The sequence below is a fragment of the Pan paniscus genome, chromosome 15, assembly GCF_029289425.2.
Source record: "Pan paniscus chromosome 15, NHGRI_mPanPan1-v2.0_pri, whole genome shotgun sequence".
NCBI classification, from domain to species: Eukaryota; Metazoa; Chordata; class Mammalia; order Primates; family Hominidae; genus Pan; species Pan paniscus.
In genome coordinates, this window is record NC_073264.2 from 53,671,808 (window position 1) to 53,689,701 (window position 17,894).

The window sequence follows — 17,894 nt, forward strand, 5'->3', positions numbered from 1 at the left end:
CCGAAGTCAGGAGTTTGAGACCAGCCTGACCAATATGGTGAAACCCCATCTCTACTAAAACTACAAAAATTAGCCAGGCATGGTGGCATGCGCCTGTAGTCCCAGCTACTCGGGAGGCTGAGACAGGTGAATTGCTTGAACCCAGGAGGCAGAGGTTGCAGTGAGCCAAGATGGCGCCACTGCACTCCAGCCTGGGTGACAGAGCAAGACTCGGTCTCAAAAAAAAGAAGAAAAAAAACTTCTATGGCACTTTATTTGTATCTCTCCTATTACAATGATCAGGTTCTGCTAGTTATTAAAATGACTTGTGAATGTGTTTTATCCTCCTTATTTAGGATATAAACTCTCCAAAGAAAAGGACAGGGGCTTAGTCATCTTTCTATCCAAAAGAAGATTAAATATGGTAAGCTCATTTCTATCTCACAAATATTTACTCAGCACTGAGTGGTGGGAACTGAGCTAGGCACTCAACAAAGGTTTATCTCATTTGCCACTATCTCCTGTCTAGATAGAGCTCAGCATTCTCACTGTAAAAATCAGGAGTTTCCGGCCGGGTGCAGTGGCTCATGCCTGTAATCCCAGAATTTTGGGAGGCCAAGGCGGGTGGATCACCTGAGGTCAGGAGTTCGAGACCAGCCTGGCCAATACGGTGAAATCCCATCTCTACTAAAAATACAAAAATTAGCCAGACATCGTGGCACACGCCTGTAATCCTAGCTACTGGGGAGGCTGAGGCAAGAGAATCACTTGAACCTGGGAGGCGGAGGTTGCAGTGAGCCGAGATTGTCCCATTGCACTCCAGCCTGGGCGACAAGAGCAAAACTCTGTCTCAAAAAAAAAAAAATCAGGAGTTTCAGTTATGTTCGTCCATAAGGGCAACAGCTTGGGCATGAACCTTAGCATTCCATTCAAGTTACTATATGCATAGTTATTAGCGACAGTCTACCAGTTACTAAACAGTATGATTATCCCTTTTGAGTTTCCTACCAACCTACTACTTCATTTCTAAGTTTCAATTTAAAATTTTATTCAGAGATCCTTGGAGATGATTGCCATTATCACTCTAGAGTGAAATCAGTTGTTCAAAGTTAATTGAGATCTCTATACATACAGAATTGACACATTTAAAAAATAGATATTTTTTAAAGGTATACAGCCAATGTTAGTCAATGTTTCTATGCTGTCTGCTCTGGGAACTCTAGCTGCAGAGACCAAGAGCGACCATAGCCATCTTTTAGAAGAGGAAGGCTAATGAATTAAGAAAAAATGTACACAGAAAGTCAGGTAGACATTAACCAGAAAGAATTTAGTATCACTGGGTTACCCCTCATTCAGTTGTCTGATATATAAATTCTAAGTTTAAATTAAATGAAAGGCTTACATATCTATCTAATCCATGATGCATGTGGAAATTTTCTATAATACTGTATGGCAAATTTGAACATTTTTTGAGAAAAAAATTAAATATGTAATGTTGAGTCGTTATAACTTTGTTCTAAAAATAAATGCGAAAAAGTGAAACATAAACAATTATAAAGACTTAGAAGAACAGAAAAAAATTATTTGGTTACCTCCATTTTGTTACTTCAGTTTGTGCTAATAAAAATTTAAAAACAGCTGAATTGTGGCTACCTATTATGAAATATTCATTAGGCAAAACAAAACAGAACAAAAACCTAACTATAGGTTTGAAAAATGATACCATGGGCCCAATAGAATGGTTTATAACATAAAGTTAAATTCTAAGCTAAAAATTTTTAAACAGCTTTTTGTCCCCTCTATATACAGTATGTTATGCAATAACCTGAAACTATCTTTCTGGGCTTCTGTTTATTCTTATGAAAAAAATATATTTCCAGTTTGGAAAAAGATACGAAATGGAAGTATTTTAAGATATTCAGTCTTAAGCCATAAAGTTGTAAGATGTTCGTCACTAATATTTTAGTAACATAAATATCTTTCTACCTTGGCAACTGAAATTCCATAGTCCTGCAGAGGTCTAACAGCCTCATTCAGTTCTTCAAGAAATACAGATGTTCTTGGGGAATCTAAAATAACAAATGTTTCATGAATGTTTATGAATTGCCCCTTAAAAATGAATTTTAAAATCTGCAAACACAGAATAGATTCATTTGTCCAACTAGCATGCAACAACAAATAACTAAACATATCTCATTACATATTTTCACACCCTTATTTTACTATTGCCTCATTATTCTTATTTGTGTTTTTATCATGATGTACTTTAACTATGTAAATGGACCTTAAAAACTTCCTAAAACAACAATATAATAAATGTTTCGTTTAAACCTAACATTTGGCATTCTTCCTCCAAGTTTAATACCATATACACAACACACATGTACACATACAAAAACTTTCAAAATGATTTTAAAATACCATTTTCTAATCACAATTATAATAAGGGAGCCAACAGAAATGTGTACTCACTTATTAATTCCAAGAATAGTATTTTTAAGACATGAAGACTTGAATTTGACTACTAAAAAAATTATTAGTTATGCTCAATAGTTATATTAGTTAATTCAGTATAATTAACAATACAGCTAAAGCAGGGTATTAATCTAAAGCATTACATTTAAAGTTTTAAAAAACTTAAAATAGTTACACGCTAAAAACATGAGAAAGTATTCTTTCAGATGTTATGTTAGTAGCTAACTCTTATCTAGTGTTTACTATGAACTCAGCATATAAGTAAAATCATTTAATCCTCACAACAAACTATAAAGTACTATTTCTTCTGAACAGATGATGAAAGAAAAACACAGAAAAGCTAAGTGACTTAACCAAGGTCACACCACAGGACAAGCGGCACGGGCCGGATTCAAACCCAGTCAGACATATTATAGTAACAGCTATATAGCACATATTATTAATCTTAACAGAAATTTCCCACTGAACTTACTGATTAAATAGCAATAAAAACATCACAAGAATCATATTAGAATTTTAAAAATACTTACCAGCTTGACAAAAATAAGCTAAAGAGGCTTTTCCTGGTTGCAATGTACTAAAATATTTCTGAGGACTCAGTTCTGGTAAAGAGTTTACTGTTGGCATGTAAAAAATGCACATTATGACAAAAGAGATCCCAACTCTAAAGACATTGAAGCCGGAAAACATTATCAGCTGCAGTTGTATCTGAGCGGATTTTGTCTGTTTTTTCACTGCTGTGTTCTGTTTCCTAAGACAACACCTGGCACAGAGAAGGTATTCAACAAGAGTTTGTTGAATGAATTTGTTAAATGAATGAATGAAGTAAAATCTACAAAAAGAAAGTCATTAGTCACATCATTTGATTTTGCTAGTACTTTACTATATCATAAAAATTTGAGGGGGGACAATATATAACAACATTGACTTGAAAATACTATTGATTTTTCATACTTGCAAAAGATATCAAAACTACCTAGAAAATGCTCAATTTAGTAGAGTATGTTAAGCTAATTGTCATTTTAAAGGGTTCTAAAATTAATTCTCAAACATTAACCAATCCATTTTTTAATTGGGCATTTTGTTTTTCTTTACCTATAGTTGATTATAAGAAATAATCGAATAATTATTTAATACCATTTAGATGGGAGTGAGACATCCAAAATATGCCTAATATGTTTACTTTTACTTTAAATTCCTTAGAAGAAATCTATTAAAACAATGGAAGAACATTCCTTCTAAATATACATAATTTGTAATGCCTAACCCTTAGATTTCTCTATACTGCTTAAAAATTTAAATATCTTTTTCAACTCATACTTTAATTCAATTCTATGTTCTGAAATCAAATTTGTTCTAGATATCCTCCTCTTATCTTCTTTCTTGGCGTACTTACTTCCATGCTGTCCTCTGTATCTGCTGTTAATTCTTTGTTTTCTATTTTGCTACTTTCAAATTTTTCTTGAACAACTTCAAGAAGTTTTCTACTGATGATCTATGTTATCTACATTTAAAAGAAGAAAGTTTAGAAAAATTAGTATAATATAAAAACAGTCATAGCTGTAGGTGAAAATTTTGTTTCAGTATTTTTAAAATTTCAAACAGGACCCATCTCTTTCAAATGCAAGCTCACTATCTCAAAATAGGCAATAGGAAAAAACAGCAATAGATTATTTCTATATACTCATAAGGATAAAAGTAGAATTTTTCAGCAAAGAATAAAATGATAAAGAATTTGAAATGTATGAAAAATCATATTAAATTGAGTATTTACTCTGCTCATTCAATATTATCAATTAGCACATAATGTCTCTAACAAGCCAGTGTTCCTGAAAAAAAAAATGAAGTAATTACTCATTGGTTATTTCCTAATAATTCTGTTCTTCAGAGGCAGTATATATCAAACAGTGAAAAAATTTGCCATCAATTTTTAATAATGAGTCAAGAGTTCAAAAACTCAAAGTAAAATGAGAAGCAAGAACTATAAGAGGTATATAAAAATGCAATTTTAATGACATAATTAAGGGGTATCATTGACATTAAAATTGATTATACATTATAACCATTTTAAACCAGCCTATTTTAAAGCTACTTTATATTAATAGGGATGTTTTAAAATAGGTCATCCACTATTTTCTTCATATTCTGGAGAAAATGCATGCATTTCTGAGGCTAAGAGAATAACTATGTAACATTCATTACTATATATGAAATAACTATAACCTAATTAAACTGTACAACATGAAAAGCACAGGTGAAAGATTCCAGTATAGAATATCATCTTTCCTGGCCTCCAGGTTATAATTTAACCATTTTAACACTAAATTGGACATCAGTGTTAACATATTATTACTCTTTTCCCCTAGAATGTATTTTGTAGCACCAAAGGTCTAACCATACAGCCAATGCTTAAATACTTTCCCATATTTCCTATCTCGTTGGCCAAACAAGATTATATATGTGAAAGCACTGTGCTTTTAATCGGTTAGAGACATTGGTGATTGTTCTTACATGTTTAGAGTTAGGAACTCAGTAATAATCTCTGTAGTTTGTTCCATCTATGGTAAGATTTGATTATTTTAAAAATTACTTAAAGCAAAGAATACCGCACGGGTCAGCTAGAAGTAGAATTTATGTCTTCATAATGAAATAAATACTGAATAATGATTTAACCAAAACCATAACAACTGTTGAGAGAAAGGGAAGATAGAAAATAAGGAAACATGCAGCTAGGGTGGGAAAATAAATGAAAGAGAACTAAATTTTCAACTTTCGCAAAACCAAAAACCAAGTTTATTGAAAATAGGACGGTCAATGCCAAAACAAACAGTGAGCAGTTGAAAGTAATTGGCTCTAAGGAAGAAGAAAGAGGGGAAAGGGAGTAGGGGAAGGATATGTACCTTGTAGGGCCATGGAAGAGTGGACATTTCACATGCATGGAAAATAAAATGCATTTGCTCAGAGACATGCTGTCCTCATAAAAAGATCTTAACTAAAGGCAAGGGAATGTGGGTGGGGAAAGAGAATATCAGCAAGAGCAGAGTGAAAACAAAGATACAAAAGGTACTTGGTGACTTTTTTTTTTTCTTTTTTTACCTCCAGTAATTAGAAAAGGGAATGAAAAACAATACTTGGCCAGCCACGGTGGCTCACGCTTACAATCCCCGCCCTCTGGGAGGCAGAGGCAGGAAGATCACTTGAGCCTAGGAGTTCAAGAGCAGCCTAGACAACACAGAGACCCTGTCTCTATAAAAAGTAAGAAAAAAAAAATTGCCATGCATGGTGGCACACACCTGTAGTCTCAGCTACCAGGGAAGCTAAGTCGGGAGGATCGTGATTGAGGCTGCACTCCAGCCTGGGTGAAAGAGGAAGACCCTGTCTAAAAACAAAACAAACAAACAAACGAACAAACAAAAACTTAATACTACAAAAATCTAGATATCAGAACCAAGTGATGAGTACCTTCAGAGAAATGCGGCCTTGTTACCTCGGTGTGATAGTTCATTACTATAGTTCTAGTTCTCCTTGCAGTTACTAATTACACTTAAGCTCCCTCCATCCTCCACCTCTGGGGGAGTTAGTTACGACCACCAGATGACTTACTGTGGCCAATAAAATGTGAGCAAAAGTGGCATCTGTCTCTTTCAGGCAACAGTTTCGGCAGTTAGTGTTAATAAAGCCAGGCTTTACAGTCTTCTGCTGCAGTCAAGAGAAATGCCCAAATGCTGTCTATTCTGTGAGCATGAGCATAACAGAGAACTCCCAGCTAATGTGTAATAAGCATGTGACATAGGAAGAAATAAACCTTGTTGTTTTAAGTCACTGAGACGGCAGGGGTTATTATAGCAGCATAAACTATTTTCTCTTAAGCTGTATATAAACTAGAAGTGAGATGCCACCTTAACAAAAACTCCAAAACACTGGCTGGGGCCAAGCAGCATAGAAACTGTTCTGGGCCTGCTCAAGGAAACATTTATCAGAGACTGGAGCTAAGCAAGTGACCCACATTAATAAGTTTGATAAAACTGTCACTACAATAATTTGGAGGTGACATGTACCTGATTAACTTATAATGAATGTGTACCTATGTTCCCGTGGCTAATGAACTTATTTATAGCTCTAAAAGAAGAGGTTGGAAGATAGATTAGTACTGTGTGATGGTTGCTGTTGGTGGTGTTTAACAAGGTATTAAAAGAAAAATACCCAGAGAAGAACTGCCATCCAAAAGACTAGATGTTCAAAACTTAAAACAATCCTTAGGCCCCCACCTGTGCATGGTCACAAAGCAAACTGACAAAACTGCTCAGCCACAGGAAGAGGTCAGAGGCCATATGCTCCAAAGCCAATTTCAGATGTGGCCAAGAATAACAAAAATGGAAGAACCTCACATAGGGCAAAGCCAAGGACCACGGAGAACTATGCTGTAGGGCATGTGCAGAGTAAAAAGTATTTGTTACTTGTCTAAAATAATGACATAAATACAGAAATGGAATGTAAATGTTTAGAACATTTTATAGCAATTTCACACAGTAATTTTATATTTGTTGAATCTAATAATAATTTTAAAATTGGGCTTGTAAATTGATGTTCTTTATTTCACTTTTCCTGTAATTCATTTCTATTGTGTTAGGAGTGTTGTTGTTTCAACTGGCCTAGAGAACTCAGGGAACAGAACTAGAGCCCTAGCAACAACTGCCTAGAGAGATTTCAACCGTAGATTGCTACAATCTAGAGTCTGGTGTGTGTTTTCCATTCTTCCTCTCTCCAAACAGGAATACTTACAGTTATCTCTCCCAGCACTGCCTTATGTGTTCAACAGGGGGTGGCAGACAGATAACTTCTATCTAGACCAGTAAAGAGATGACCACTGCTGGGCATTACTCAAAGATCCTCAACTTTAGGCTTCACATAGTGAAGATGGTAATTTTGAATTACCTCCACCAGGAAAAGCCAAGGAAGAACTACATATACAAAGGAAAGCATTTGTTGACGAGAGACTGTTCAAATGTTTCTAGTTCTCTGCACGTTAAAATTATACATCTCACTTCCTTGAGTTAGGTATGGCCATGACTTGGCCAATGAAATGTGCAAGGTGACATGTACTTCTGGAAGCTTTTAAGAGTCAGTATACATGTGCAATGAACCACAACACACTTTCCCTCTGCCATGATGACTGATTACACTCAAAATTAGGCCTTGTCTGTCAGCCCAAGTCCCAGAAAGAGAACACCATAGGGGAAAGCTCCCAACTGATCCAGTGTAAACTAAACTATTATGTGACGGTTACTATGGGACTGAACGAAGGCAGAACGAATGTAGAAATGAAAACAAAGACAAAATAATCTGTTTTAAAGAAGGGGTCAGGGGGCTCCTTGCTTCTAGTGAGCAAGGGCCTTGAGCTTCCACAACCCTTCATATTTATTGGGTAGCAAGAGCAGGGAGGAGCAGGTAATGGTTGGTCAGCTGCTTGATTTATCACAGGTTCACATGATTGCTAACAGGCTTCAGATGCTCCTGTAGATAATCACAAGAAACACTGCGCCTGGGGTGTGACTGGCCTTAGCATTCCTTCTGGGAGGCAGATGCAGTTTGTCAATTCGCCAACAACCTGCCTTCATGAGAACAGTTTGCTGTTTGCTCATATAGCCTCCAGTGGTATACCGAGTTGGTCACAACCCTCATTCTTTCTGCCTTCAACACTATTAGGCCAGGCACGGTGGCTCACACCTGTAATCCCAGCACTTTGGGAGGCCGAGACGGGTGGATCACCTGAGGTCAGGAGTTCGAGACCAGCCTGGCCAACATGATGAAACCTGTCTCTACCAAAAATACAAAAAATTAGCTGGGCATAGTGGCAGGTACCTGTAATCCCAGCTACTCAGGAGGCTGAGGCAGGAGAATCACTTTAACCCAAGAGGCAGAGGTTGCAGTGAGCCGAGATCACACCATTGCACTCCAGCCTGGGCAACAAGAGCAAAACTCCGTCTCAGAAAAAAATAAAATAAACCATTATTTTAAACTTCTAATGTTTCCGGGTTGTTTCCACAGTATAACCCAGTCTAGCACTATTAGTACACCTGGTCTTAGTAATGGGTAAAGGGATTATGACTTGAACATAAGATGACTCTTTAAAATGCAATTGACTATTACCACAAAAGATGCCAATACTAAAAGATGGGAAAAGTAATAGGTAAATGTTTTCCATAGCATGTTTGCCAATACTACAGATACACCTCCCAACTACATGTAGACTTTGATCCTTTGGGCTGCAAGAGGCCCTCAATTCTTCAGTATAATGGTCCTGCTGGCATGGATCAGAGTTGGCATATAAGATGTAACTTTTGTCTCATCCCTAAACTCTAAAGAAGTGTGTTTGCACAGCTCATTTAAATAATAGAAAGAATGAGTGACATGTAACTAAAGACTAATACAAGAGGGTAACAGCACTGTAAGAATGGCTCCGTGAGACAATAGTAGAAAAAGGGCTAAAGCGTGCACATAAAATGTTAAAGGCGACAAAAGTGTGTTTTGTTCAGCAACTGAATATTAAGCTCCAAAAGACATCAAGGAGGAAGTACTTCAAGAGAAAATGCTAGTCTTCTTGTAAGGAGACAGTATGAGGATTTGCCTTTGTGTTCCTTAGGCAGGTAGAACAGCTGGTAGCCCTCGTTAGCTCCACCAATCCCATTTTGGTATAGGGTACTGTATGCAATAGTAATTGACAAACAGTTCTGATTTTTTTTTTTTTTTTTTTTTTTTTTTGAGACAGAGTCTAAACAGAGTCTCTGTCACCCAGGCTGGAATGCAGTGGTGCAATCTCCACTGACTGCAAGTTCTGCCTCCCAGGTTCATGCCATTCTCCTGTCTCAGCCTCCCAAGTAGCTAGGACTACAGGCGCCCGCCACCACACCTGGCTAATGTTTTGTATTTTTAGCAGAGACGGGGTTTCACTGTGTTAGCCAAGATGGTCTTGATCTCCTGACCTCGTGATCCGCCCACCTTGGCTTCCCAAAGTGCTGGGATTACAGGCGTGAGCCACCATGCCCGACCCAAACAGTTCTGCTTTTAAATGTTTGAAAGACTACTGTGCTAGGGTCATCTGTCCTCTCAGAACAACAATATTAAATCTTTATGCATTTGGACACATTTAAATTTTAGAATAGCTGACACCAAGCTTTTCTAGGAAACCCTTGGTTAGTTCCCCCTTTATAGGCCTAATATTCCCTTATGATTAACCATAAAATTAATGGCTTTTCCTCTCAGAAAAGAAGGAAATTAACAACTGTAACTATTAAATAAATTGTAGCAACATCTGTGGCCATCATACTCAGGAAAAAGACACACTTCATATTTTGCAACAAATGGAGTATATAACGCTTACAAAGTTCCCGTAAGAACATTCTGTCTGAAGTCAGCTTACTTACAGTTTAATGCTGCTACTGGAGAACAGAACCTGCTCACTGAACCAGCCTCAAATAAAATGTTGATCAGATCTCAACACAGTTTATCATTTCAGACCCAAGGAGGCAATAAAAGGAGTCAACATCTCTCCCCTTTAGAGCCTTTTCAAAGCAGTTGGGAGGAAAATCCTCTACCTGCACCCTCACCCCCCACCTCTAAACACACACTCCCATCCCCCAAAAAAGAGAAAGGAGGCGGCTATCCAGACTTGCTCTTACTGACACATGGCAGGTGGCAGGTAAGCCTCACAGGCCAAGACCTAAAATTAGTATGGGTACTATCCAGATGTTTACTATCACTTTGAGCAGAGAATAGAGGAGAAAAAGAAAAACGCTTTTAAAGTCTATTGATGACTTGAAATGTGCACCTCAATGATTATGGAAGATGCAAATAGGCCATGGCAGAGAATATGTGGCGCCCTTGATTTTGACAAGTGCCTAAAATCACACAACTCTGATTTTATGCTCAATTTAAATACTTAAGCACATTACTGCAATCAATTACATCACTGCTGTCATGAGCATCCTGTCTCCTATTTGAAGAGAATTGTGTACCGCCCTGACCACATGCTCTAAAAATACATGAGATGAACTTCTTAGGTTCCAATAAACATAAAATCCTTCTCCAAAGCATAGACGTTGGATTAGGCCTGTTAACTTCTTAGAGCAAGCCGTACCCTCTCATACACTGCACTCTCTACCTGCTCAGTTGCACGTTTCATCTGAGGGATGTCTAGGTAACAGTGCTAGGCCTGTACATCTACCACAGTTTGTCAGCATACCTATAAAGAACTCAAACCACACTAGCATCTGGTACCTGGACAAACGACTGTCCCAGAATCTACAAAATAGACTTTAAAGTTCCCTGTGGAATACTTAGCTAGGAAAAAAGACAGCAACACTCTTCTTGGGCAAAGCATATGACAAAGGCCAGCCTGGACAATATAGAGAAACCTCGTCTCCACCAAAAAAAAAAAAAAAATCAGCCGGGCATGGTGGCTCCAGTGCCTGTAGTCCCAGCTACTTGGGAGGCTGAGGTGGGAGGACTGCTTGTGCCCAGGAGGTGGAGGTTTGTAGTGAACTGTCACTACAGCCTGGGCGACAGAGCGAGACCCTGCCTGAAAAAAGGAAAAAAAAAAAAGCATAGGACAAAGGATGGTGAGGTAAGAAAAGCTGGGTCTTTGTTGCTCCAATAAACGTAGCAATGTCTTTCACAAGGATACTGAATTCGTAATGTGCTGTGTATTCTAAAGAAAACAAATTATTTCCTTTTAATTTTGCACTACTTGCTAATTTTATTTCCAAATACGAAAAAAAAAAAGTCAACAACTATGTGCCGGCCCAATATACGTTAGTCGATCTGATTATTCCTCGCTTCTTCACAGCAGTAACATAGCATGTATTTTCTCTCTCAGCCCCAGGAATAGCGCCACCATCTACCGTACACAGGTCCAAGGCTTCGATACATGTGGAATTTAAACAGTACAGAATATTCTACTTCCTCTCCAGGCAATCATCATACTTACAAGTCTGTTTCTGCCTTTTTCCCAAAACTTCAGCCCAGAGCATCTTCCCAAATTCTACGTTTGAAAGAACCAGCTTCCCCCTGCTCACAGATCGCTTCAACATCCATCTGATACTACTACTACTCTTCCTTAAGAGACATTTCCCTTGGCCTTGGGAGGAAAGGGTCTTTCACTTAAGAGCTCCGATTCTCCCCGTCGCCCCTTTCCATCCCCTCGACCCACAAAGGGCTCCGGTGTTTCCCGCCGTTCATGCAGCGAAAAGAGAAGGCAAAATGCCCTCAGGAGGCTCCAGGTGAGGCCTTTCGGTGCCCCAGAGACGGGTGTCTTAAGTCAGACTCCGGAGCTGTGCAGCGCAGCCCTGGCTACAGAAAGCCGCTTCGTCTGAATCCCCGGGTCTGCAGGCAGAGCCCACAGCCTGAAGGGCCGGCGCTGTCACCTACCTGCCCGGGACCTGCGGGCGGGGACCTGGGCCGTTCCCGAGGCCGCGCGGCCAACAGTTCCCGCCGCCACGCGACGGAGGAGGAGGCAGAAGACGGGGCCGTGCCAGACTAGCCGGGTAGCCTGGAACCACTTCGCCAACCTGCGAAGGCGTAGCACTTCTCCCTCCCAGCCTGCAGCCGCCACCGACTCGGCGGAGTCGGCCTCCTGGGAAAAAACAACCTGCGAAGCTCCTCCTTCTCCTCGTGCTCCCTACGCGAGGCACTCTCTAACCAATGGGAAACGTGGTGGGCGGAGCGAGAGTGACAGACGATTACAGAGTCCTCCCGCCGGCGCGAACGGGCGGTGCAGTAGCAGGGCCAATCAGCAGCGTGGGTGGGAAGTACAGGGGCGGGAGAAAGTAGGGAAATTACGCGCCCAATCAGATCTCGGGGCCCTCGAGCGACGGGTCCTGCGGCCCGTGGCCTTCCGAGCGCGGCGCTCTGGGGGCGTGCCTGCCTGGGCCAATCGGCGCGAGCCCACAGTGCGGAGCGAGCGCCTCAAATGCTCGGGTTTCTCAGCTGATTGTCTCCAGCCGAGAGTTGTTTTTTGCAGCTACGGAGCCGAGCCGCAGCAGGAGGAGCCGAGACCCCCGGGGGGTGGGGGGAAAGAGGAGGCGGGGTCCGGGGGAGCCGCGGCTGCTTTGCGCTGGACTCCGGGTCCCGTCACGGCGCTTCCTGGGGTTAGAGGCTGGGGTGGGTGGGGGGTAAGGGGGCAGTCCTTCTCCCCTTCGACGGCGGCTCCGAGTCCAGCCCCTTCCTTCCCGCGCTCGCTCGCCCGGCCCCCAGCCCCCTCATGAGGGTGTCCGTGCCGGGTCCGGCGGCCGCTGCCGCCCCCGCAGCCGGCCGCGAGCCCTCCACGCCCGGCGGGGGCGGCGGAGGCGGAGGCGCCGTCGCTGCAGCCTCAGGCGCCGCGGTGCCGGGCTCCGTGCAGTTGGCGCTGAGCGTCCTGCACGCCCTGCTCTACGCCGCGCTGTTCGCCTTTGCCTACCTGCAGCTGTGGCGGCTGCTCCTGTACCGCGAGCGGCGGCTGAGTTACCAGAGCCTCTGCCTCTTCCTCTGTCTCCTGTGGGCAGCGCTCAGGACCACCCTCTTCTCCGCCGCCTTCTCGCTCAGCGGCTCCCTGCCCTTGCTCCGGCCGCCCGCTCACCTGCACTTCTTCCCCCACTGGCTGCTCTACTGCTTCCCCTCCTGTCTCCAGTTCTCCACGCTCTGTCTCCTCAACCTCTACCTGGCGGAGGTAAGGCGGGAGGGCCGGCATGCGGGGCCCGGGCGGGTGCGCGGGGCCGCCGGGATCAACTCCCGCTGAGGACCAGCGGGGGCGGGGGGTGGGCAGCGAGAGGCGGACTGGAAACCAGCCTGGAGAAACTGAGGCACACCTGGAGTGTGAGCCAGTGTTTTCGCCTTAAACTTAAGTGGCTGATTGGCTTGATTACTGAGGGGTCCGGGCTAGGGGGTGAGTGAGTGAGTGTGTGTGTCTGACAACTTAAAACAGCAACGGAACGAACCCTTTGTTCGGTTTTCTGGCCCTCCGAGGTAAGGCGTTGGTGGCACCAACAAAGTGGCATCGCAAGAAGTAGCAGCCCCGGTGGCTCTGCCGAAGCCGGACTATGTTGAGGGAGGTTGGATGCTGAGGTAGCAGCAGCTCTGCTGAAGCTGGACTGCTGCCAGCCATTACGTCACCAGGCAGAGCTGTTCCTCTGCTATTGTTGCTGCGTTTCTTTTATTAGAAGCTTATATTCCCTCCTGCATCTCCTTTCCTGTGGCTCGATAAGCCTCACATAAATTTCGTTCGATAGTTCCCCAGCAGGGTTGATGATCAATAACCAATGCTGAGGATCAGGATAAGGACCTCCATAAAGCCCTTAATGTTTGCCCCAGTTGCTTCATGCTTTAGCGGTTTATCCTACCTCCTATTAGCATAGTCTTTTTTGGAGCTAATTAAGAGAAAAAAATACTAGCTTAACCTGTGCCTATTGCAGAAACAAACCCACCAAACTGTTTTTGCAATAACTTGCTTAATATCTGGAACCTAATCACACCCCCTTTCTCTTTTATGGGGAATTGCTGGTTGGATTGCATTGTTCTGCAGCGCTTAGGTATTTGACCCATTTCAAACAGGTTTGGGAGTGTAAGGTTGTCAATCATGTGTGTCAGCTTGTGGTATTTAAGCCATAATATTTTAAGACTTCCCCCCAAAAAAGTCCTCCTTCCCACCAAAAGAAAAGCTTGAGGAGGGGAGGAAGCAAGGTGACATCATATGCTTAATACAGACTAATATAGAATAATATTGGCCTATGCAGCTAATCCTCTCAAAGGCTTTTTTGGAGGTGATGGAATTAATGTAGTTCCAAGCAAAAGTAAAAAAAAAAAAAATGACGTATATTAAGTGTTTATATTTCCTGCATAAACCAACTCTTTTCTCCTTTAATAAATAGGAAGTAGAATGCATAATTTTATAATCAGTCATAATGTCAGCTATTTAGCACACTAAAAACAATAGTTGAAAACAACAAAACTAATTTAACTTTTATTATTTTCCTTCTCCATCCTTTGAAAGTCCAAACAATACAATGACAAAAACGCAAACCAGTAAGCGGAAATAAGAAGCATAGGTTATCACAAATCAAATGATGCCATAGTCGTGTCACTTATTTGAGGGTGTTCTAATGTAGTTGTCGTTTAAGCTGTTATAACACTTCTACCCTTTATACTTAAACTGATACATTGTAATCTTCCTGCCACCATTTCAGATAGTGCGTTAGTGACTTCTCAACGCTGAAGCTTTTACTCCAGGTTCAGATGTTTACCTGAAAGTGACTAGCGATTTTTATGCCAGGGGCATCAGATGACTTGTTTTTTCCCTATATATTTTGATTTACAAAATAATATGAATGATTCACTGTAAAATAGTCGGTAGGCATTTCATAAAGTGGGTAAACACTCTTTTTACTTCTTGAGGTATAACATATACAATAAAGTCCACAATCTTAAATGCACACCTAGATGAAATTTTACATCTGTATACACCCATCTTACCACCACCCAGATTAAGATATAAAGCATTTTCCGTGTCCCAGAAGTTTCCCTTTTTACCCTCTCCCAGTCAGTAGCTCCCCCAGGTAAGCACAAAGTGGGTAAACAGTATCCAAAAAAGGAGATATATTTAAGCTCATAATTCTGAAGGTATGCTTATATAGCATAGAATACACGGAGTATCTAGATTGGGTCTTCAGACTTTGAGCTAATATTCCAAGCTAGTGAGGAAGAATTTAAAATCTGAAAGTCTTCCTGTTAAATGTTTGTGTAATATGCTTTTTTTAAAACGATAAAACTCTATTAACCTGAAAAATACAATTTGGAAAGAAGCTGGGATAAAGCTTTTTTCCTTTGTAATGCCTGCTAAAAAGAGTGTGAGTTGTTTGTCTATCCTTTCTTTTTATAATGAAATTAACAATTTTAGGACATAGTTGTACTTAAGAGAACAAATTGTCAATTTTTTTGAAAGCCTGTTTGAAAGGAGATATCTTAACCAGAAATCATTTCTCTTTTCATTAGAGAAAATCTCCAGGAACCTGTATTTAAGAGAGTATTTTAGTTCAAATTTTTATGTCAGTTCCAGATAACTGCAAGTATACTTCCCATTGATCATTCTGAATTAATGAAGTTTTTCCTAGTGAGTTCTTCATATTATAGCAAAGTGGTAGGGAAAGCCTGTGTGGTGATAAATATAAGACTTAACTGATGTTTAATTTTTTTAACCAAAAGCCCCTATAACTTTTTTGAATAGTCGTGTGTCTTGATTACCAACTCACTCTGTCTTTGCTGTATGCCGTATTAAATACCAATTCCATATTACTTTTCACTTGTTTAAAGCATTTGTTTTTTTCTGATTCTCACTAAGAGTAGCTTTAAGGACTTAGTTATAAAGAATCGTGGATCAGTATAAAAAGTAAAACAAACTCTACTACTTTGAATACATTTTGGTGGATATTCTAAAACTCATGTTTTTGAAAAGTTAAGAAATGCCTCAACCCCTTTTTTCTTTTTTTCTTGGTGTCTACACTTGAATGGAATTGAGATGAGGGAAAGTAGCCCTTTCTTAAACAGTTAAGCTTCTCAGTGTCTCATACTTAACCTCCTGGAAGCCTATAGTTGAGAGAGAGGGGGAAAAAAAAAAAGAAAAGCCACCTTGTACACTAATCTAAAAACACATTTTGAACTTCTGGCAGGATCAGTAGGACAAGAGCTTTTCCAGAGAAGGGTTCACACTCCTGGACTTTTACCGGAGAAGACTTCAATATTTGAAACAGACTATCTGATAAAACTGATTCTATCTACCATTAGAACATATTGAAGGACTTAAAAGGAGAGTTGACAGCATCACACAATATATCCATGTAAGAAACCTGCACATGAACCTCCTGAATCTAAATTTTTTTTTTTTTAATGAGAGCTGATGGTATACCATCTTGGAGTGTTGTGATGCATGCCAAAATCAATGAGTTCATCTTCAACATATTGAAGTTCTTACTTTCAATTTGGTCTTAGGAGTGCCAGTTGCTTAATCAGGATAAAGTACAGTGACTTAATCACAATGCCAAAACAGATAGGAAAATTAAATTCAAAATCTTAACTCTTACATTTATGGATGCTATTATTGTCCCTACCAGTAGATATATTCTTATATTGGTAATACTTCAAATAACATGCAAGTCAACTTACAGGTTCATTTGATTTTGTTCTGTTCTTTGATTTCCCACAAAAGTTGAAATCACACTTCTACCACCTAAAATAGAAATTCCTTGAGGATAAGAAGGAATATTTTACATATTTTTATCTCCAGCAACTAGAACAATGGTGATTATATTATTGAATGACACTTTATAAAAAGGTCAAAATTTAGAAAATAGTTATCCAAAATATGGGGGTTAACTTTATTTTGATGAACATTTGAGGTAAATTATGTATTGTCTGGAATCTATTTTCTGCCTAAAAGATTTCATACAATATAGAGTTTTGTTTAATGAAACTTTTTATATCATGGCAAATGGCCCATACTAATTAAGGCTTTGCTAATTTAGTTTCAACAAATTCTACAAAATAGAAAAGTCTGTAAGATGAGTCTCATATCCTGAGTCAGTTACTGTTTACCAGAAATAGTGGTTTAGTTCAATGTTTGACTTTTATCCATAACTGACTATAAACTGTTTTTGTCTGAATCTACTAAATTTTTTCACTATCTTGATCTTATTTTTCCTGAAATCATCTGTGAAGCCGAAGTTTCAGATACATACCTGTAACAAAAGACATGATTATAATGCCTTATATTTTATGAAATTGGTATTTTCAAAGCACTTTGTAACATTTGTCTTCACAACCCCCATGAAATAGAAAGAGATGTGATTTGTCCAAAATTAAATGGCTGATATGTATCAGTTGTGATACTATTGTATAGCTCAGGTGCTATGAAGTCTTATCAAGTAATTTGTTTCTATACCATGAACTTTCCTGGATACATCACTTCTTTATTAGTGCTTTTCTAACTTGCTTTCCCGTTTTTCACATGGTTTCAAACCTTTTCCACTGTCTAGCAAACTCTTTCTTCACCTTTCATCCACTGCATATGACTCTTGGTTTAAAGAAGTAGAAGCCGGGTCATCTGGCCTACCAGAGATTCAGAGAAATGCTGCAGAGAATAGTCAGTCTTTTTCAATGCATAATTGGGCTGGCAAGAAAAGGCCAGAAACTACCAAAAAAAAAAAAAAATGCAGAATGATAAAATATCACACAAATGTGTGTCTTGGGGGTAGGGCAGGAGTGGTTTTCAGCTGCCTCCTGTTAGCCTGCTGCCCAGATTTTAATTTTGTGTGTTGAAGGTGTAGGGAGGTGTCGTTGCAGGCTGTGCCTTGCAGTGAGGTCTTATAAAAGACTTCATCCCCTCCAGCATAATGCCAGAATCCTTTAAGTGTACACCT

General features: G+C 40.1%; 2 protein-coding genes across 3 annotated transcripts in view; one reads left to right on the plus strand and one right to left on the minus strand.

Annotated features, from left to right (window-relative positions):
• TXNDC16 (thioredoxin domain containing 16) overlaps positions 1–12,559 on the minus strand; it is a 122,416-nt gene extending 109,857 nt beyond the window's left edge. Inside the window, exons 1-4 of one of the 2 annotated variants that reach the window (XM_003831711.4) lie at positions 11,881–12,559; positions 3,851–3,958; positions 2,985–3,217; positions 1,966–2,048 (exon numbers count right to left, since the gene is read on the minus strand). In XM_003831711.4, coding sequence (XP_003831759.1) covers positions 1,966–2,048; positions 2,985–3,144 — 243 coding nt within the window. In that variant the 5' untranslated portion in view covers positions 3,145–3,217; positions 3,851–3,958; positions 11,881–12,559. Of the gene's footprint in view, positions 1–1,965; positions 2,049–2,984; positions 3,218–3,850; positions 3,959–11,880 lie in introns of those variants that run through there. The other variant, XM_034937557.3, reaches the window with a different exon arrangement.
• Positions 12,560–12,712: 153 nt separating this feature from the next.
• The window catches only part of GPR137C (G protein-coupled receptor 137C), an 83,876-nt gene continuing 78,694 nt past the window's right edge, over positions 12,713–17,894 (plus strand). The window contains exon 1 of the mRNA XM_034937558.3: positions 12,713–13,156. Coding sequence (XP_034793449.1) covers positions 12,713–13,156 — 444 coding nt within the window. The remainder of the gene's footprint in view (positions 13,157–17,894) is intronic.